Genomic DNA, 23,560 nt, shown 5'->3' with positions numbered 1-23,560 from the left:
ACTATCTAGTATTGCCTTGGGTGGCTAGGACCATCTTACAGAGTCTGAGGTGTCAGACCTATTAGTAAAATGGGAAATTTAATGATGTGGGAGTGGGAACTCCTGGACAATCTCTGAATTCTAGAAGAGAAAGAATGTCAGGAAATATAGAATTGAGTAAATATTAGTGATCTGGGATAATGAGTGTGGAGATCTTCACACTGAGATACAGGAAAGAGCTACACAAGAGATATTTGCAAGAAACTCATAGGGGAGAAGTAAAGAAGTGGGATCCTGGAAGAGAAGAGATTCTTCTCCAGGAAATAGGGAAGGACTAATTCTATACTAGACAAAAATAGAAAAGAATTTAAAAGCAGTTTGTGATTGCATCTGTGAGTCTATGTTTTTGTCTATTATGTTTCTCTCAATCAACTGAATTACAAAGTAAAAAAAAAATGATTATTTTCGGATTTAAACTTGCTTGTTTTGTACATCTTGATGCAAAGTAACCTGGATTTTTCTTAAGTTTTCGAGGTTCTCTACCTAGAGGGTAATGACCAGAGCCATTGCATGTGGACTTATGTTCAGTCCAGCCTCTCCAAAGAACAGTAGGCTCCCCCCAAAATCCTATGCTCTGGGGTCAGTCTCAATTTCACTCTAGATATGTCCCTACATTCTCCAACATCTCCCCCCTGTCGCCCCTCAGAATCCAAAAAGTCTTCTCAGGGACTCTGGATTCTGTAAAAGGGTGTGACCTATCTCCATGTGGCTTGGAGATATCTAGGAAAATGCACTTTATGGGTTAAAATCTTTCCCTTTTCTCAATAGAGTAGTCAACATAGGTAAGAGTATAAATAAGGGGGAGATAGGAGCCATTGACATTTTACTCCCAGGGGCTTCTGAATCCATCTCAAGTCTCATAGCTTATTGTCATTCCAAAGAGAATGGAGTTTTTGAGGGAGTTTTCTCCCAAAAATGTGACCTAAATTTCTATGCTTAAATTTAAATTGTACATGATAGAATTACTTTTAATTGATGCATTTGAGAATAAGATTTTAGAAACATGTATGCATTCATATTGAAGTATTGCTACTAGAAATTTAAATCTGTATTTGATTTAAATAAAAAAGATGGTTATTAAAACAAAGTTCTCTGGTAACTTACCTAAAGAGGATCATATATTTGTATCTCCTAAGTAGATAAAATATATTCAAGGCACTATGTTGCGAAATTGTATTCTAAACTGTGTTTTGGGCAATTTGTAAAAATTATATGGCAATGCTTTAAAATTTTGTCAGTACATATCCAACATATAAAGGACTGCTTGCCATCTAGGGGAGGGGGTGGAGGGAGGGAGCGAAAAAAAAAATCGGAACAGAAACAAGTGTCAATATAAAGTAATTATTAAATAAAAATTAAAAATAAAATAAAATAAAATAAAATTTTGTCAGTTCTGCTGGACATATGGTGTAAGTTTCCTGAAGTTTAGTCTGAAGTTATTTAAATATTACCTATGTTCTGAATTTTAAGGTTTGTCTTGCTTTTTTCCTTTAACAAAGAAATATAATTAAACTATAGAGTTTATAATATTTTATAGAAAGTTGAAAAAAAAAAGGTGATTTAACAATTAAGAGGTAACAGAATTGAGTGGAACATCCAGTTAGAATCTCACAAGCGAACATTGATTTTTAAAATAACTATTTCAATTGGAAACTTGACTATGAGATTCATTGCTTCAAAAAATTATTTATTTATTTATTTTCAAGGCAATTGGGATTAAGTGACTTGCCCAGGGTCACACAACTAGATTGTGTTGTGTCCAGGCCAGATTTGAACTCAGGTTCTTCTGACTCCAGTGCCAATATTATATCCACCATGCCATCTAGCTGCCCTTCCTATTCATTTTTGTGACAGATTCTGTTCTATCTTAGTTTTAAGAATTGTCTTGTTTACTCCCTCAAGCAAGGGAAACTTACTTAAGGGAACAGGAGGAAAACTGCAACCCTTCCTGAGAACTTCCAAAGCTGCAACAACTTGGGGACAGAATAAATTGAACAACTAAAAGAAGGTGGAAAGTTTATTTCATTAGCCTTGCTAACCCTGTTTTATAAATGTTTTGTAAATGAAAGCAAAAGGAATTGGGTATTTCCACCTTTGCTAGAAAATTAAGAGGAAATTACAGCTGAGACTTTGAAGATTGTTAACTAAGTTATTTGGAGTTATTGTCATCATGCTAAACCTAAAATTGATAATGGATGGAACAAAAGGGATGAAGTTGAAAACCTTATCAATTCGCTTTCAACTATGAGAGTGTGCAGCACCCTTTTTACCCTTTCACAGAATAGAGGGAGGATTCAAATAGCACAGCCTACAGAACTAATCGTTGGGGTGGAAAAAGCAAAATGCCCTTTATTTGGGGTCTCTGTCAACTCTCTTTAATTTGTATATTTGCCAGTTTTCTTTAAACTATCGGAGACAGGTCATCAGCTCTAAGAAATGGCTTGTTTGCGATATATAGTTCCCAAACAAGGAATGTGTTTACTAAGAATTTATAAGCTTTTTTATTATATAGAAATGTTTTCACCATATATAGAAATTTTAAAAATTCACCAAGATATAGAAACGTTTGCACCAGGATGAATTTAAACTTAAGAAGAAGAAAAGAAAAAATCTTAAAGATGTTAAGCAAAATTACCTATGTGTGTGAATCCTGGTAAACTTTTATTGTTTATTGCAACTTCATGAGAATTAAAATAATGTATCTGGCCCTAAGCTTTGATTAGTATTTTGCTATTAGAGATAAAATCTCTTGGGATTGTAAATGATATTCTTTTGAGTTTTGAATTTGTGTATAATTGTCTGATGGATCATTGTCAGTAACCTACCATTAGAAAGAAATATCATAAGTTACTCAGAGGGATGCCATCTTGAATTGTCACAAGTGAACATCTATCTGGGCAAGAGCTAGGAGGACAACCTTGGCCTCTGCTTACGGTCGGATTCTTCTGATTCAGTTTCACAGTTCTGTTTCTTTGTTTCCCACTTGATATTCCTGAATCTGGCTATGAAGTAGAATTGTTACTGCATAAATTGGTTGTCAACTATGAAATAGAGCTAAGGATGTATGTTCTCTCAGGCTGAAGCCTGAAGGACCTGTTTTTATGCTATTATAATCAAATCCTTGTTTTTCCCTCATACCAAATTTCTTCAATTAAAGTAAGTAGTCAATAGAAACCATAAGTTTCTTGAGCCACAGTTCAAGTGTGTAATATCTTGCTATTTTAAATCTGAAAATATGTAGTCATTAAATCTTATAATTAGGCAAATAAGTATTTGGCCTAACCATCTATCCGTTGCTAGATGTATATGTCTATGTGAAATAAGATCCTTAAAGATTTCAAAATGTAAGAATAATTGATACAACTGTCTGTGGGACCTAACTACTATTTTATTGATTATTGAAACTAAAGCTGAAACATCTTAATATAGTTTAGAGAAGAGTATTTTAGTGTATTCAAGTTTTATTAGAAGAGTGTAACTTATAGAATATTGTTACACCAATGGAAAGGTCATTTTTATCTACGTTTGTTACTAGTGTGAGAATAACATTTGTGTCTATAGTGTGTCCTATGCCACAAACATGCTTTCTTTTGAATAACATATGAAAAGACCTGTGAAGGAAGGATTTTGTGACTATCTCTATTATTCTGATGGGATTCTTGCTTCCTCAAAATTGCTTTTGGGTTATAATGTAATTTCTATTAAATGAGATAATGCTTAACTAGTTATTTACAAAATCTTCAGGAAAGATATAAGCACATTTCCCAAGAATGAGGGTTCTGCTCTTAGTGCTCACTCTCTCTCTCTAATTCTTTTAGATTTCTTTTCTTCTAGGCTTTGAGCATTTCACCTTCAAATGACAGCTATAATGACCAGTTTTACAGCTCTGACTCAACCCACTGTAGCTTCAATCAGCACAAATGCCTACAAATGGGACCCTGTAGGACCCAGCTCAACGCCCATTCTCAGCAGGAAGTAGTTTCAGAAGATGAGATCATTGTTCCATACTCCAAAAGACTTTGGGCCCCATTTGTTTGAGAAGGAACTGGAGTTGGTTGGTAAATGGATCCCAACCCACCCAGGATCTAAGGGTCTAAGATGGATTCCTTTTAAGGAGTCCATCAATCCTGTGAAAAATTATAGAGGATTAATGCTATTCCCCTGATATAAAAGTATTTGGGACTCAGGATGGGGACATCTGGTTAAGATTTGGGTTAATATTACTGAGAAAGATACCCCACAAACAATTCAGTTTGATGTTTGTCAAATTATAGAATTGTAGAGGCTTAACTAATCTTAGACAAGTAGTAACTGTTAAGTCCAAGCTAGCTAGCTCCCTGGAAGTCTCAGGATCAGCCAGAGTCAGGATAAGTAAAAGTCCTTGGTCTTTAGGGGAGAAGTTAAAGACGCAGACAAACTTCCAGGAGTTTTGCCAAAGATCTCTTCTTGATTCTGGAGTTCAGAATCTCCACCTTTCTCCTCCTCATCCTGCTGCCAAGTCAGTCTCTGGCCTCTGTCATCCCATCCTCTAATCTTTGCCTCTGATTATCTTAACCCCAAACACTGAGCCAGCACCAGTGGTGAGAAGGGCCATTTTCCCAACCATATGCTAATAGAGTCATTGTTTTATATTGAATAGGTAATTAGCCTTAAGTGCTCTGTTGTCTGATTCAAGCACACCTTTTGAGAGTTTCAGCCCTTTACAATTACAATAAGTATTTGTGTCCCAATAGAGAAAGAGGATTTTATGGAACTGATTCTCCAATTTGGAATAATGTTTGGTTTAGGACCTTCAGGTAGATCTCTTAGGTAGATTTGGAATCAAGTCAAGGACTTAAGACAAGTGATAGACACCAATGCCTGAGTAGAATTGGTAAAGTACTCTGTAAAGAATGTGAAAAAAAAATTCTAAGTCTGTGCTATGGGTTGTCCCATGCCCAGATAATGTCATTTCTTTTGGGTATGGAAAAACATGAGAGTGAATTCAAGTGTGAGACCCTCCCATTCCCAAAATAACATTCCTGGGGAGTATAGCAATACTTTGTTCTACCTTTCCTTTTGGTGGGGGAATAAACCAAGTTATACTAGCTCCTAAGCTTTGGAGAACAATAATTTGTCTCTCATGGCAGGATAAAAGATTTCAAAATCTAGGGACTGTAGTGGCATGTATCTGAATTTGGAATGTAACTGAGGGTGGCTCTGGCAATTTCTCAGGGATGAACATAACCCTGCATGGTATTGTGGAGGCAGCACTCTCAAACTTGCTCTACCTGGGAACTGAGTGGCACCTGTGCACTGGTCCAATTGGCTATTCCCTTTATCCTAGCATTCAATGAAGAGAGTAAGTGTGAATCAGGAAGAATTAAGTCACATATAGTAACTGATAGAAATCTAGTTCTGGATTTGGGTGAGTTTACTCTGGTGAGTAAATAATATTGGATAAGTTGCACCAGAGAGGCAGTGATGGGAAAAGCAGAGTAGTTAGATACCACTAGCAGAATGGCATGGGAAAACAGAATGACTTTAGAAAGGCTATTAGCAAAAAGAAGGAAACAATTGGAAGTAGTTTCACTATTAGTACAATCTTATCAGAAGAATTAGCAGAAAATTCAGGGTTTAATTATCCATCTTGTGTAAGGAGATCCGTGCAAGGGTTAATAGACTTTATAAAGTGGGATATAAAAAGTTACTAGCCAAATGTGAGGGTTTAGAAAGGATGTGGAAACCAGATTATAAAAAAAGACAAAAAAGGAAAAATCGTGAGAAATGAATGGGCATTTGGTTTCCACAGTTATGAAAATTAAATTGGAGAAATGAAACAAATTAGAAAACTGAAACCCACAAGGACATCAAGGAATAATCAAGGGTGCAGGTTATCTTTCCCCAAAAGAATGTAAGCTCCGTGGGGACAGGAACTGACTTTTATAATCAGGGTTGGTGGCCTGAGATTTGAAAAGAATCTTTTGTTCTTTGCCCTTAGTACTCCTCTGTTTCTTCCTTCTAGAATATAAGGTCCTTCGGAGCAGAGACTGTGTTTGTAATGAGAGAGATGGAGTTCATGTCTTGTAACTTCTGTAACATCCAAGTAATGGGGAAATCAAGGTTGGGTCTTGTGCTTCAGGATAGGAAATAAAACGAAGCCTTTGGAGTTTCAAAGGTGTGTCTGTTCATCTAGGCACCCATTCTTGCAAAAATGTAAAATAAATCTTTCCTGCACTTAGCAGTGAATCAATGGAGTTTTTTGTAAGATATTTTGTTTCTTTAGTCTATGAGAGAAATGCAGGGAAAGCAGAAGTAAGATTTGGCAACTCATTGGACATGTGGGATGAAAGAGAGGAAAATCTTTTTGAGATTTCTGTAACATATCAGGTTCAGAATTTAACTATATGCTACTGGAATAACATCTCTCTCAAATTTTTTTTTCTATATTAGTTGCTGGGTTGATATTTACAGAGACAGACTGCTTTCAAGAATTTTAATTTGGAAAGATATGATACATTACCCCCCTCCTTCCTCCCAAAAAACCTAAATCTTTGATTACATTATTACATACAATATGGAACTAGAACATTGCATGGCATTTTTATAGAATGGCAAATTCACTTGATTGGAGCAGAAGGGGTAGAGAAATTATGAGAAATGAGGCTGGAGGGATGGGGTAGAAGTTGATTGTGGAAGACCTTCAATTTCAAGCTTAGTTATTTAGACTTTACACAGTATGAATGAGAAGTTATTGAAAATTTTGAATTGAATTGGAGATGTGTACAGGGAAGATTATTTAGACACGAGTGGGTGGAGACCCAGGAGCAAGAGGGAAAAGATCATTCAACAAATATTTATTCTGCACCGTCTGTGCTCAGAGTACAGAGTGAGTTATAACCTTCTTGGAGTTTACAATCTAGTAAGATGATGACACATCATCAGTATGGAGGTTTTGGAGTTCACGGCCCCACCCTGATCTAATGGGGAGAGAGTGGTGACTGGTAGAGTGCCAAGGCTCCTGGGCTGTTATAGGATGATTATGTTTAACCCAACAATGAATTTCCTGGGGCAAGGTAGAAAAGTCAGAGAAGTCTCCGAGTAGGCAGTTAGATGGGAAATAAGATGTTCTAAGCCGAGCTCCCTCCTAAGTGGAATTTTAGGACTTCCTGGCACCGAGTGGAGACAGTGGAATCGGGGTAGAGCACCAAGGCTGATGGGCTTTTAAAGGGTGATGTTTAACTGAACCACGAACTTCCTGGGATATGGTGAAAAAGTCAGAGAAGTTCCAGAGTAAAGATGAGAAAAGAAGCGAGAGAAGGGAGCAGCCCTCGAGGGGAACGGAGTCCTGGCTTGATGCTTCCTTTTAGGTGACTGGAAGTGATTGGACTGGATAGGAAGCCTCTGAGACCCACGCTCACGTTACCCCTCTTTCTACAGACAGTGCAGAAGGAAGGTGGAGTATCGGGGATGGGGGAGGGAAATATGGGAGTGCTGCTCCTTAGGCTCCCACTATAGCTCGATCTTCTGCGGTCTGCGCGCCACTGGAGAGACTGCTGAGGCGACAAAACTAGGCTGGTTTCAGCTGCTGCGGTAGGCGTCCTTATTCGCCTGCTTTATGGGTTCCATTACCCTCACCTTCCCCTGTGTCACCCCAACCCAGAGCGTTCCAGCAGCAAGCCTAGATCAAAAGTGAAGTGCGAAGAACTCCGGAGGCTAGCGGAGAAATCGTGGTGGGCGGCGAGTCACGTGACCTGCCCCATCGCGGAGGCGCGCATGACGCGTCGTTCACGTGGTGTGTCTCCGGCTCCGTCAGGCGGCGGAGGCGGGCGCGGGCGCGTCCCTGTGGCCAGTCACCCGCAGGAGTTGGTCGCACAATTATGAAAGACTCGGCTTCTGCTGCTGCTGCTTCTAGCGCCGGAGCTGAGTTAGTTCTGAGGAGGTATCCCTGGGCTGTTCTTGTCCGGCGGCTTTTGCTGCCGCCTTCGGAGACGCTTCCCGATAGATGGCTGCAGGCCGCGGAGGAGGAGGAGGTGGAGTTGCTGCCCTTCCGGAGTCCGCCCCGTGAGGATAATGGTACGGGACCCACACAGGCCTCGCCGGGGCTCGAGGGGGGTGCTGAGGGTGAATCGCTTCTAAGAATCTCTGGGAAGGGGAGGACCGGAGTGCTGAGGACCGGATAGCGGGATGGGCCGGGGAACCGGGACTTGGCTGCAGAGAGCCGCTAAGCTGAAAGGCAAGACCGGCACCAGCCCGAGCGCGTGGACTACCAGGGCGGAGACCCCAGCGCGCGAGTCCCGGAGGCAGCGGCGGCGGCAGTAGCAGCGGAGGTGCCGTGAGCCCCGGAGCGGCACCTGGCTGTAGGCTGAGCAATCCCAACAACTCCCCCCCTCCCCCTTCCCCGAACCTCCGCATCTCGGGGGAGCGTGGCTGTCTGCTTTCCCTTCCCCCTGCGCCAGCTGCAGGCAGATGTGCGAGCCAAGCTTGGAGCGGAGGCCTCTGGGGAAGGTGTTAGGGAGGGAGGCGAAGAGAGGGACAAAAAGACTGGGGGCACGGGGTCGGGGAAAGGTGCCTCTTCTACTGCGCAGCCGTGCGCGGCGGGTTTCCTTCACAGGTAGTGTGGAATTTCCGAGTGGTTGTGACGATTTTTTTTTTTTAAATCGTAGATAGCTTTGCTTTCAGATTTTCTTTTTTATGTATTGCGTGACTTCAGTCACTTGATGAGATTACTGCAGAAGGGGACCACAAGGTGATGATGAATGTTGCCAGGATGAAGCCGAACACCTTATCTACTGCCCTAGAGGGCGAATTGCGTTCTAAACAGAAAGTGCGGAGTGAGTGAATGGAGAGGGAGAAAGGTGCATTGCAGTGTAGTTTTTTGACGCTTGGCAGCAGGTGTGAAGAATTTGTTTGCCAGTGACTTGAAGCCGTGCATTGAAGTGTTGGTGGGAATTTTTAAGTATGTTTATTATATTATCCTTAACCATCGTAATTTATATTTGTGTAGATAGTAGTGCTTTTGCTGGAGTGTGGTAGTCCCACTTTTGAACTTGAAGCTATTTTAAGTACAGTAAAATCTTGTTCTAAAGGGATTAACTAAGCCTTGGATTTGGGTATGCAAAATTCAGATAAATGTTCCCCTCTTTGTACCCAGTCATCTTTCATTACCTCCCAATTACTTTAATCTAGAAAATGGGGGTAGTCAACTTTTTTTATTCTTAATTGCATTAAATACATGAATAAGGTTGAATAAAGTAAAATTTTACATTATGGATTTGGCATCACTCAGGAAGATTTTTCCCTACAAAATAACATTGGTTTTGTTTGATAAGACCTTTATATTATTCGTAACAACAGTATATCAGTAGGTTTCCTTTGTTGAAGGAGGGATTTGAATTTTAAAAATTAATTTTTCTGTTATTTGAGAAAACTGAAGTGAGAGTTTAGTATTGGTTGAGACTTCCATTCTTTTTTCTATAAAGGGGGAAAAAAAAAACCCAAACACCTTACCTTTTAGCAGACTTTGCATTTTCCTATAAAATCTATCTTACCGAAAAAGGTGTTCCAAATTTGAGTCATTTTACAGCTTACCGCCATAATTTTTTCCCTCTGGTCTAAACAAGTTCACATAGATTGTAAATCAATGGGAGTTTATCCTCAAAGCTTTAGGGCTTCAAAAATTTCTCGTTTCTACTGTCCTTCCTTTCATCTCCTAGAGATCTCTTTGTCCCAGGTACATCCCACCCCCAGTAATCTCTGCATTTACATTTCTTGAAATTCAATATATGCTCATCTTCATGTTCTTTTTTTAAACATGGTTGGGTTTTTTCCCCCTTAGGATGAGCACTGATTCTTATTGAGTCCAGTTTCCCCAAATTTTTTGAGACTCTGAACTTCTTAAATGTGTATTGTAACATTTAAGAAGGGTTACCTGAATTTATGTTGAATATATATTAGAAATCACAGTACAAATTTTTGAGGCTAAAATATATTATCCTTAAGGGCAATAGTCTTTACATTGAGAACTGAAACATAACATAAAACTTTATATGACTATTTTAAATATGATTTGTAAAAAAACATTTTTTTTGTTTTGTTTTTTTTCTATTGCTATAAGACTACTGGAAAAATTCTGGCATAATTCTCTTTCCCTACTTCCCCTCACCCTTTTAGCCAACTGGAATATATTTGATATAATTTTTAAATCAATGTTAATATTTTATGTCACTAAGTTTAAGTTTAGAAAATATACATGTTTAAATAAGGAATATATATTCTATATAATTACAGCAATACATTGACACTAGAATTTAAAGTTTTAAACTAAAAAGTTGAAGAGATTTTCCTCAATGGCAGAACCTAATACAGTATTTCCTCATCATTTCTTCTTATTCATCCCATTACCATTTTAGTAGTCCCTTATTTAAAAAAAAAACAAACAAACGGTTTCTCTTGAGTTTCCTTCTCTGTTGATGCTATTTTTGCTTAGAGACAAAAAATGAAAAGAGTTGATCATGGAGAGAATCTATTATAATTTTTATTTGTATCATTGTCATTGATTTGAACTAAGTGAAATAGTTAATGTGAAGAATATTTTGGATTGATTTACCCTTTATTCATAAAATTTAAAAAATGAGTTCATTTTTTATTTGAAGTATTTTACTTGGGCTTAAAATCATTTTATTCCTATGTAGAATAATAATTGGATTTGTTTTTGAATTGTTTTAAATTCTTTAATTCTTAAAAAAAATTTGGAATCTATTTAAATATACAGTGATCTCTAGAGTGTGAAATCACTCTTTGTTGACATGGAAATTGATAAACTTTGGTTCTTTACCATTCTCAACCATGGACTTTTCAGTCAAAGCTTCTTTGATTCTTATTGTTGACCATTTATAAAAATAAATATGTAGATATTTAATGTTCCTCAGAGCATGTAGAAACAATTTTTAAGGAAATTGGATTTTCTTAACTTCCTATAAACCTTTGAACAGATTACCTAACTCTTGTGAACTTGAGTTTCTTCTTTAGAATAAATATGATAGTAATATAAGTCCTTTCTATCCCAGGGTTATTTGAAAGCTCGAAAAAATATTTTTATTATATTGTTAAGAAACTATTTACTATTAAAAACAATCTATTCTTTTCCAACTAAATAGCTTTTTTGAGACTGAATTTTTCTCATACACTTCAATCAGAACAACTATCCAACAGTTTGAAGAAACAGGAGAATCCAACTGTTTTCTATCAAGCTAGACATTAAAGAAATGTGCAGAAATGTGGAAAACAATGCTACTTCTCTCACTAAATTTTGTTTTGGAAAACAATTATTTTTCACGATAATATTTATGTAATACTTTATAATTCTAAATAGTCTTCATTCCTGGAATTTTTCCTCCTTTGAGCTGATTGTTGACTTCCCTGGCTTTAAATCTCTACTGAATTCTGATCTTATAAGACTTCCCCATCCCCTTTTCTCTGTTAATAATTTTCTATTTATCATATAAATGCTTGCTTTATATATATTTATGTGAATATTTTCTCCTCTGTTAGATTGTAAGCTCCTTGAATGCAGGGGCTGTCTTTAGCTTCTTTTTGTATCTGGCACATAGTAACTGCTTAATCAATATTTCTGATTATTTATTCATTTTAAAATAATCAATTAAAATTTAAAATAATAAAAACAAATTAATAAAAATCCATCAGTTTTAATTTATAATATGGTAAATGTGGATATGTAGCCCAATAATTTTAGGATTATAAAGGGGTCTTAAAACAAAGAAGTTTGAGGATACTTTTGTAGAGAAAGCAATAAATATACATATAGTCTAAAAGAAGCCATAATACAATTTTGGAAAGTAAAGAGCCATGGAGCTTTAATTTTTTGCCAATTATTATCAGTTTATAGCTTAATACTATTGAGAGTGACAAAAGGAACAAATAGTTATTAATTTCTAATTATGTGCCAGGCACTTGATTACCTTGTTTGGGCATTGAGAGCAACTAATACTAGAAAGGCTATTTGTATATCAAAGTGGCAGGTAGATAGAGCTCTGCATCTAGAGTCAGAAAAACCTAGATTCAAATCAAACCACATTTATTGATTATCTGATCCTGGGCAAATCACCTACCTTCTATGGCTTGGTTTCCTCCTCTGTAAAATAAGGATAATAACAAGCACCAACCTCCTAGGATTGTTGTGAAAAATCAAAGGAAACATTTGTTTAAAAAGTGTTTAGCCTGGGACCTTGCACCTAGTAGATGCTTGATAAATACTTATTGCTTTTTTTCTTTCTATAAAATTGTCTGAGAAGCATAGATTTATACTGGAAAAGGCCTCAGTGGCCTTTTAATCTAGCTCCTTTTTGCCAAAAGAGGTTAAATGATTGCCCAAGATCACTCTTGGTAGGGAGTATTGGAGGGGAAATTTAAACTCAGGTTTTATGATGATGATGTCAGTAATCTTTTCACTGAATTACATTTATGACTGGCCAGATCAGTGGTATCAAACTCAAATAGAAACAAGAGTCACTAATCTGAATTTATTCCCTGCAGGCTACATATTGGCTGTTTTAAATTATAATGTTATCTACCTTTTATTGTATTTTTGTGTGTTTTGTTAAAAAAATTTTCCAGTTTCATTTTAATCTGGCTCAGGCATCTTTCCAGGAGTGTTGTTTGTCATTTCAGGGTTAGGTAATGCCCAAGATCCTTTCCAGATCTAAAATTCTATTCTATTTTTAGACTATAGCCAACCTCAGGTCTGTAGAACCTGTTGATTTTGTGTTGTCTGTAAAACTAAATTTATTTTAGTAATACTGATTGGTTGGATTTTTTTCCTGGAAACTTGACATTATATAATGGGGAGGGAGGCACTGACAAGAGAACCCTATGAGTGTTCAGGTTTAAGCATAAATTGAAGAAGTAAGAAGTATACCAACTCGAAAGGCGTAATATTCTGTAAACATTAAAGGTGAAGAGTCCTACAAATTTTACTCACATAAGGCAGCATACAATATTTATGTGACCAAGAATGATTCTTTATTGTTAGAAAGGGTTAAATGATACTGTTTATAAAAAGTAAGATGCATTTTTAGATATCCATAAAAAGTTAATTTTTTTAAAAAGTATGATTAAGTTGATAAATTCATTCAGTGATCCCTGATGAATGAAGTATGATTACATTACTGTACTTTGAAAATGAATTTTTAATTCAATTCTGATATACTTTTATCATTTCAGGAATTCCTTATTGTAAATTTATTATTTCTAACACTTGTTTAAGTCTTAGCATCTATCCCCTAGGGATAGTGATAGTTTACCTGACTTTTGTGTCTAAGTTCTTAAAAGGATTGTTTTATAATTTAGTAAAACATTTTAAGTAATTTTTGATAAGTGTTAACAGATGGCATGTAATTTATTTGTAACATTTTACTGATTTTTGTGTATATTGTATTATTTTGAAAAAAGAATGCCTTACTCTCCTACCCCATTTTTATTCCCTTATTGTGTCTTGTAAGTTACTTGAATGCTATCTATAAAAGTCTGCTTGATCTCTCCAATAGCAGCAGAAACAGTCAAACTTTCTAAAAGGACTACTCACATACAGTAGGAAGAGGACTGGGGCCCATGCTTCCATCCTTGGGACTGCACAGTTAGATGCCTCCTCAATTTCTGCCCCCTCAAAATAGGGTTATACCACAAAACCAATCTATTCATCTTTTCTGGAATTCTTATAACTGGGGAGATTGTGGGAAGGCATTCCTGAGCAATACTTTCCCCAAAGATCGTGGTTTTTAGCCTTGGTTTCCATGTTTTGATGATATAAATAGATCCTTAAATATAAGAGGGAACTAGAAATTGGAGGTAGGGCTGGAGAGGGAGAGTAATCCACCTGTCTTAGTCTCTTGAATTGTAAAGAGCCCACCTTCCTATATTTATTTTTCTGAACTTCTCCAGTTTTAACTGGATTACCTTTAACTTGATATGAGGCTTAACAATTTGTCTTTGTGTGGTGTGTTTTTTTTTTTTTTAACATCACAGTATCATAAAATTTGACATGAAAGGTACCTTAAAGAGGACTTTTAAGTCAGTTTCTTCATTTTACAGAGAAAACACATCACATTACAAGTAAAAAGTGGTAGTCATTAAAGCCTTCGATTCACCAGTGAACATTTTACTGAGCACCTACCTGATGGTAGATGTAGAGTTTCATGCTAGAGAAATAACAAAAAACATTCTCTGTCCATGAGGAGTTTATATGCTACCTAAAAGAATATAAAACAGTGATGCAAGAAATATTTTTCTATTTGTCGGACCATTCTTTTTGTCTTTGGTTTCCATGACATTTGGCATAATTTCAAATTGCTTTCTGGAATAGTTGAATTAACTATTAACACCAACAGTATGTTATATCCATATTTCATTTTTTTGTCATCTTTGCCAATTCACTGGGGATAAAGGCTTAGAGTTGTTTTAACTTGGATTTCTTCTTATCATCTCTTTTGACTTAGCCAATTAGAGAGTGGTTGTCACTTCATAGAAAGTTTATTTCTTAGTAAATACCCATTTGGGGGTAAGTTCATATTAGATTACTATGATATTTATCTCATTTTGGATTATAATGGGGTTTTTAATGGCTTATTTTACATATTCAGTGTTAGCTGAGACCTAAAAAGCCTTCAGATATGTTAGCTACCACAAACTAGTGCATTCTATATAATGATTATTCCTCTGTGTGTGTGAGTAGATATTTTAGTTTGTGATGAAGTAAATTTTTTTTTTAAGTGGTATTGATGCCTTCCCCCCAACCATTCATTTCCTGATATTAATCACTCTGTACACTAAACTTTCATTCATAACAAGAAATATAGTTAAATAAAATAAAATGGCTAGATGGATAGACAAATTTGGAGGCTTTTTTAATCCTTAGATTTTATGGCATTCTATAATACTATGTTTTTTAAATGATTTTATTTCTGGACCCCTAATACTTCCTTTTTTTTTTTTTTTTTAAGCATTTATTAAACATTTATTCTGGTATATGCATTGGTAACCCTATTGGAGAATAAAAAACTAAAAATAAGACTCATCTTTATCCTTAAACTTGGTTGCTTAGTCTAATAAAGTCAGATATAAGATAATGACATGAATATAATACAAGGTATCAAGTTGGTTTCTAAAGAGGAAGAGAGTTCTTCTAGTTGAGGTACCTTGTAAAATATTTGTACTTTGAGGTGAATAAAGCAATCTAATAGATACTCTCAAATCTCCTTTTTGAAAACTACCTACCTGATCTTCAGTATTTTGCATTCTGACTTCTATCTGTATTATTGTACTAAAATAGCTTTCTCCAAAGTAATAATAAACTTAATCACAAATGTAATATCCTTTTTCTGATTTATAATTCAAACTCACATTTACAAGGTGATTTGAATTTTACAAAATAATTTAATCCTAACAACTCTTGTGAGATGTTGAGAAGAGAGGTAGGTCATCATCTCTCTTAACTTCTTCAGCCTTTAACATTAGTCCATCCCCATTTTCTAAATTTTAAAAAATTTTCCCTTGGTTTCCACAATTTACTTTCACTATTTTCCTTTTTGGCTTTTCCTTCTTTTCATGCATAAGTGTGTGTCCCTCAAGGTCTTTTGACTTCCATAATTTGAGTTGTTACTGTTCTTCAGATAATTCTCAGTCTTATCACTAGCAGCATAATATTATAGGAATTTATTAGTTTATATCTAAGATCCCTAGATAGAGTGACCTATGATATAGATTCAGTGATCTTTATTATCACTACATTTCCCCTGAATTCTATCCTGCATTTTGGACTGCTTGCTACTATTAGTGTCTATATTCTAAAGGTATTTTCCATTTATTCTGTATGTACCGTGGGTATATGTGTCTGTGTGTGTCTATGCATATATGCAGTTCAAGAAGACTTATTATTTTGTATAGCCAGTGTCTGCCATATAGTAGGCAAATGTTTATTGATAATTGGTATAATTGTTTGTATTCATATACCATGTTGTTCAGTTCTCATTTCCTTTACTTATTTTCTCTACATAAGATTGTCTTCTATGTATTTACATGATTTCTTACTCATTAGAATGGCAGTCTCTTGAGAACAGGAATGATTTTTTTTTGCCTTTCTCTGTATTAGTATACAGTCCTTAGCCTCGTACCTTGTTCACTTAATAAATGCTTATCGGTTGCAGTGTGATTAGAGAGAAGGAAAGAAATGGGAAACAGAAAAATAATGAAGTTTTGTGACATCCTCTGGTAGTCAGTCAACTAACTTTTTTTTTTTTTTTGCTGAGGCAGTTGGGGTTAAGTGACTTGCCCAGGGTCACATAGCTAGGAAGTGATAAATGTCTGAGATCAGATCTGAACTCATGTCCTCCTGGACTTCAGGGCTGATACTCTAATCACTGTGCCACTTAACTGCCCCTCAACTAACATTTCTTAAGCATTTATTATGTTCTGGGCATTGTTCTAAAGGCTTAGAAGATAAATACAAACATAAAAGGAATTTACTTTCTATTGGGTAAGACAGCACATAAAAGGAAGGTAAAAGGAAGTGAGGGAAGAATGCACAATATTTAAAGGCCTGGGGGAAGTTCTTTAAATGAAGATTCTGGAAGGAGCCCTCTACCCTCCAATCTAAGGTGGCTCTCAGAGGCAGCTGATATTTCTGAGGTGTGAGTTCCAGGGTCTGAAGTGATCTTCCAGAGTAAATAGGTTCTTGTGAGAATTTCAGAGGCTTATAGTCTGGTAGGAAATGGTACAGTACATTGTTGGCATCTAGGTGGTATAGTTAGGTGAGACACTAGGGTTGGAGTCAGGAAGATTTGAGTCCAAATATATATTAGCTGTATATATTATAATATAGATAGATAGATAATATATTATATACTATAATATTATAGCTACATATCCAAATATATATTAGCTATGTGACTCTGGGTAAGTCACTTGACTTTCTTTGTTCTAGTTTCCTCAGTTATAAAATGAGGATTATAACAGCATCTATCTTGCAGGGTTGTTATGAAGATGAAATGAGGTAATATTGGCAAAATGGTTTATTCCCTTCCTTCTTTCCTTGTAACTAGATTTGTGAATTGCTATCCTTTAGAAGTTTATGTAATCATTTAACAAGCAGTTATATAAAAATAGAAAATTCAAACATATATAATATAATTTAAAAAGCTTCATATTTTGAAGATAGGTCACTTTATAAGATACTTATTATGTTTCTCAACAAATATGTGAACTAATTGATAATTAGATTTCACTCAGTATCTGCATTGAAGTAGAGCTAAATTAGAATTCAATATAAAAACTTTTCTTAAAAAATAAAATTTGCTATTTTCTAATATTAAGTCACTAAATTTTTCATTACCATAAGGACTAATTTTCTTATTTATTGAATATTCATTGGTCATTCCTTTCAAAATGTTAACATCTAGAATTGATGTATTTTTTTGTTACAGAGAATTTCAATTCTCTAATTTGCTTATTGAGTTAATGATGTATTTTAATTTAGGAGATAATTGATTTTTAAGTTTATTTTTGGATTAGTAGATTTAAATTTTGGTTTAGTTTGAAACAGATTGGAAAATGGCACTAGAACTCCATTAGATGGGATAAATTGTTAATTGTTTTAAAAAGTCTGCAAAACTTTGCAGATTTTGTCCTCTTACGTCTCCACATTTTCTTTAAAGAAAATAAATTTCTCGTGCAAAGATATTTCAAGAATTGTTGGTACAGGTTTTTATGCATGCAAATTACAAACCTATAGTGTTTCAAAGGGTGCATAATTTTGAATGTATTGTTAGGACACATATAGTAACTTCCTTGTTGAGGTTCTATAGTGATCAAGTTCTCTGTAGTTTCATTTTTCTGAACCTAGTTTTTCTGGTTTTTCTGTCTATTAAATACAGGACAGTTAGGGTTAAGCTATGTGCCTTAAAACACCCTGTAGGCACTTTATTGCATAGTTTAATTTGAATTTTATAAATTGAAATTATCTGGTCTTTATTAGAGAACATTTTTGTTAATTTTTCCTAGTATTTCTTTTCTACTATCCCAACTAAAAGGCTTATTTAGAGAATTAACTTCTACTTTGATACTTGTATGGGTCTGTGATCTTTTATTTCCTCTATTTGTGCAGAAGTGAAGAATCTATCAGGATCTGTGCAACTTCTATATCCCTCCCCTAATCTTCAATTTAGTAGAATTTACTTAATGTTCTGAAGACTTTTTCCTCTTAAGTAAGGGTTCTTAACCTGTTTCTTTCAATTTTGTTAACTAGATTTCTTTTTAAATTATTATTAAAGCTTTTTATTTACAAAGCATATGCATGAGTACTTTTTCCAAATTTGACCCTTACATAATCTTTTGTTCCAAATTTTCCCCTCCTTACCCCCACCTGCTCCCCTAAATGGCAGGTAGCCAAATACATGTTAAATATGTTGAAATACACATTAGATCCAATATATGTATACATATTTATACAGTTATGTTGTTACACAAGAAAAATAAGATCAAGAAGGAAGAAAAAGAAAAACTAGAAAACAAAATGCAAGCAAATTAAAACAAAGAGAGTGAGAATGCTATGTTGTGTTCCCATGGTTCTCTCTCTGGGTGTAGATGGCCGTTTTCATCACTGCACAAGTAGAACTGGCTTGAATCATCTCAATATTGAAGAGAGCCACGTCTGTCAGAATTGATCATCGTGTAGTCTTGTTGCCATGTACACTGATCTCCTGTTTCTGCTCATTTCACTTAGCATCAGTTCATGTAGGTCTCTCCAGGCCTCTCTGAAATCATCCTGCTGGTCGTTTCTTACAGAACAATAGTATCCCAAAGCATTCATATACTATTATTTATTCAGCCATTCTCCAATTGATAGGCATTCATTCATTTTCCAGTTTCTTGCCACTACAAAGAGGGTTCCCACAAACATTTTTGCACATGTGAGTCCCTTTCCCTCCTTTAGGATCTCTTTGGGATATAATCCCGGTTGCTAACTATATTTCAAAATAATTTATTTCCCTTGTAATCCTTTGTATTTTATGCATTTGAAAACATTTTCCTTGGAATGAGGTCCATAAGAACTTCTGGGTAGGTGAAGTGGAATTGGTAGAATTTTAGAAATCTACAGTATAAATTATAAAAAGAATAGAAGGCAGTATGTAATCTATAGATCAGAATTCTCTGAGTGAAATGAATGTCATTTATTAAGCTCTTGGGTACAGAATATTGCTAGGCAATAGAGGAAATGCAAAGAATTGGTAAGAAAAGATCCTGCCCTCAGGAAGCTTGCAGTTTATGGATGTAGTGATTGTAACAAGATGATCCAAGTCAAGAGCGGAATTTATTATAGAATAATGTGTTTAAAGAACTGTTCTCAAATACATTGCAAAGGAAGGAAAATTATGAAATGCTTAAATTGGATAATCATCAAGCAAAAAGGCATTTATTAAACGTATTACTATTTACCGAGTACTGGGGCTACAAAATAAATAATCCTTGCTCTCAAGCATAGAAGGGGAGATGGCACATCCTCTATCTGTCCCCCTCATTTTAAAAGATACTTTATATTTTCCAATTACATGTAAAAGTTTTAAGCATTCATTTTTTCTTTAATTATGAGTTCCAAAGTCTTTCCTTTCCCTCCCTTCTTCTTGAGAAGGCAATTTGATGTAAATATATGTAGTCATGTAAAAACATTTCCATATTAGCCATGTTGTGAAAGAAAACAAATCAAAAGAAAAAGTTAAAATAAAAAGTATGTTTCAGTTATCAGTTCTTTCTTTTGGAAGTAGACAACATTTTTCATCATAAGTCCTTTGGAAATATCTCAGTTCATTGTATTGCCGATAATAAGTCATTCACAATTGATCATCCTACAGTACTGCTATTACTGTGTGCAATGTTCTGGTTTTGTTAACTTCACTTTGCATCAGTTAATATAAATAGATATTTCTGGAACAACAAACTAACAAATGAATAAAATGATACAAATTCATTAGAAAGATGCAAAATAGGGTTTTATGGATGCCCATTATCACTACTATTAACACTAATAAAATGCTAGCAATATCAATAAGAAAAGAAATGTAAATAGAAGGAATCAGAATAGGCAATGAGAAAATAAAACTTTCTTTTTGCAGTTGATATGATATACTTAGTAAATCCTAAAGATTCAATTTAAAAAATTAGTTGAAACAGTTAATTTTAGCAAAACAGAATATAAAATAAATTCATGTAAATCATCATTTCTCTGTTACCAACAAAGCTCTGTGAGAAAACATAGTAAGAGATGTTTCATTTAAAATACTGTAGATATGTAAAATAATCTGGGGTAGACAATGTAAAATTCCTGTCAAGACAAATCTAGAATCAGATAAACACAGTGCTTGTTTTCAAATAAAATCAGATTTAAACAATTGGAAATATTAATTTTTCATGAGTGGGCCAAACCAGTGTAATAAAAGTGATAATTCTACTTAAATTAAACTACTTACTCAGCATCATCCCAATTAAACTGCCAGAAAATTAATTTATTGAGCTAGAAAAAAAATAACAAAATTATTTGAAAGATCAAAAAGAAGAAAAAAAGGAAAAATGTCAAAGGAATTAATGAAAAAAATGTAAAGGAAGAAGGTTTAGTAGTGCTAGATTTTAAACTGTATTATGAAACATCTTGTATTGGTTAAGAAATAGAATAAATGATCAGTAGAATAGGTGGTATACAAAGCATAATAACAAATTTCTAAAGTAATCTCTTATTTTGTAAACATCCAGAACTAAACTTTTAGGATAAGGACCCACTATTTGGCAAATTGCTGGAAAAACTAGATATAGACAAATATATTAACCCATTTACTTAGATAAGATCAAAATGTACATATGACTTAGACATAAAGGGAGGTATTATAGATAAATTAGAGAAGCAGAGAATATATTGCTTCTTATGGATAAAGGAAAATTTTTTGAATAAACAAGAATTGAGAACATTAAGGGATAATAAAATGGATAATTTTGATAAAATAAAAAGGTTTTGTACAAATAAAACTGAAACAGCCAAGATTAGAAAGAAAATAGAAAGCTGGTTGTGTGGTGGGGTGAAGGCCTTTTGTCTCAAATATATAGAGAACTAAGTCAGATCTATAATAATCTTATTATTATAAGAAAATAATATAAGAAAAATGAGTCATTCTCCAATTGATAAATTATCAAAGAATGTGAACAGGTAGTTTTGAGAGGAAGATATCAAAATTGTATATAGCCATATGAAAAAAATACTCTAAATTATTATTAGAGAAATACAAATTAAAACAACTCTAAAGTATCATTTCACAGTTCTGATTGGCTGAAATGATATGAGAAAATGATATGCTCAAGAGGATGTGGAAAAAAATTGGGACTCTGATCCACTGTTGAGGGAATTGTAAGCTGATGACCTTTTTGCAGAAATTTGGAATTATGTCCAAAGAATTCTAAAACGGTGTTTCACTTGATCTGTTTCCCAAGGTGATTAGGGAAAAAGGGAAATAACATATATTATAAAGTATTTATAGCAGTTCACTTTGTGATGGCAAAGAACTAGAAATCGAGGGGATGCCTGTCAATTGGGGAATGACTGGATAGGTTATGGTATATTATTATGATGGATGACTATTCTCTTGTAAAAATGCTGGGCAAGTTGGTTTAGAAATAATGCAGCATGAAAGGAGCAGAAACAAGAAAAGATGCATAATAATAGCAATAGTGTTTTGAAGATTGACTGTGAACCTGACAAGGCTGTTCTAAGTAAATGGTCATTCAGATCAACTATGAAGGACTTCCACTTTCAGAGAATGAACTGACATAAAAAAATGTATTTTGTGTGTGTGTGTGTATATGTGTGTGTGAAATAATGACTTTCCAATGCGGGGTTGGGAGGGAGGGAGACAACTTGGAACTTAAATGCAACAAAAAGAAACACAAATTTTTAAGGAAGGAAAATGTGCTGTGTATTATCAATTAGCAACTGGTACATTTACAGCCCTGGAAAGACTGATAGTGTAGTCACATCTTACCTTAGATTTGTTATTTTAAATGTTACCTAGAAAAGAGATTTTCTTTTAGGTATTTAGAAGATTATTCATGGGATATATATAAACTTTTTAAGGAAAACATTTGGCCTAAACTGTTAACTTACCCTATAAACCTCCTTGAGGGCAGGGAGTTTTTCTTTATATTGTTACATAGTAGACCCTCATTAAGTTCTATGTTAGTAGCTATCTCTCTAGAAACACTATACAACCATGCTTCCCTTCACTTCTTCCTCTCTGGCCATTTTCATAATATGCACATTCTTTCTCCTTTCCTTCAATCCTAAGATTATTCTGCTTTTGTTCCTGGATGAGGTGTGTGAGTTCATCTCTGCTCCCTATAACTTTCTGGATCAAAGAGCCCCTCCTTGGCTACCATTCCCTTAATGTTTCCCTTTCTTAAGTACTTTGTTATGGGCCAGAACTCTGAACTTGAAACATGGAATTCTTAAAAGGTGCGAAGTCAGTGGAATTGATAGAGACATTAGTTATCTAATTCATCATGATGCTTAACAGTTCTCTAGTTCAGTACATGTACTTAGTACTTACTATTGTTCTATGAGATTCACATCCATGATAAGAGAACATATAAACTCAGACAAACTGAACCAGAATCAGAACTGGAAGACAGAGATTGTGATGGCAGTCCTTCTGCCTCCCCCACAGAAACCAAGACACATTCAGGAGGACCTCAAGAAACTGGTGGAGGCAGAGAACACAAAGGACTGGCGGCAGGAGTTCAAGCTCTCGGAACCAAGAAGAGAAATAGACCTCTAAGAAAGCTAACCAGGCCCCAGGAAAGGAGACATGACTTTGAAAGAAATAATAAAGGATTTGGACTTTTAACACCTGTCTGTATGTGGTGATTACTGAACTAAAAGGAAGGCTGCTCACAGAGACTCCAAGAAAACTGAACAAGAGAACATTACACACCTTCACTATACATACTGGTTTTTAAAAAGAAAAGGGCCAGATGGGGTAGAATTTCAGACAGGCCTAGAAGAGTGAGAGCAAAAGCTTTTAAGAAAAAGAGAAGAGAGCTTGTCTTAACTCCCTGTTATTGGACCTGAAATCTGGAAGTTTTACCCTGTTCAAGAATTCCATTGTTTCTCTACTTCATACAAAGTATAAAGTTCTAATATTTAATCAATAAGCATTTATTAAGAGTTTACTATGTTTCAGTCACCATACTAAATAAGTAAGCCTTGGGAATAAAAAAATGAAAGCTATTTACATTTCTCAGAGGCTTGCTTACATTCTAATGAGGGAGATAACATACATATATAGATATATACAAGACAGATAATACAAATCAGGAAAGCCTTTGGTTGACTGTGGTGATGTGGGGGTAGGGGAACTGGGAAAGATCTCAAAAAATTGAGCTTTGAAGATAAGAAAGAATTCCAAGAAACAACAAGAGATTTCGAACATGGGGA

General features: G+C 35.0%; 1 protein-coding gene across 2 annotated transcripts in view; it reads left to right on the top strand.

The window, feature by feature from the left end:
• Nucleotides 1-6,536: 6,536 nt before the first annotated feature.
• TRPM7 (transient receptor potential cation channel subfamily M member 7) overlaps nt 6,537-23,560 on the top strand; it is a 134,344-nt gene continuing 117,320 nt past the window's right edge. Inside the window, exon 1 of one of the 2 annotated variants that reach the window (XM_051980643.1) lies at nt 6,537-8,094. In XM_051980643.1, the coding sequence (XP_051836603.1) occupies nt 8,092-8,094 (3 nt within the window). In that variant the 5' untranslated portion in view covers nt 6,537-8,091. The remainder of the gene's footprint in view (nt 8,095-23,560) is intronic. The other variant, XM_051980642.1, reaches the window with a different exon arrangement.

The sequence above is a fragment of the Antechinus flavipes genome, chromosome 2, assembly GCF_016432865.1.
Source record: "Antechinus flavipes isolate AdamAnt ecotype Samford, QLD, Australia chromosome 2, AdamAnt_v2, whole genome shotgun sequence".
Lineage (NCBI taxonomy): Eukaryota > Metazoa > Chordata > Mammalia > Dasyuromorphia > Dasyuridae > Antechinus > Antechinus flavipes.
The sequence above is the reverse complement of the archived record's forward strand: the minus strand, read 5'-3'. Positions and strand labels throughout refer to the sequence as shown.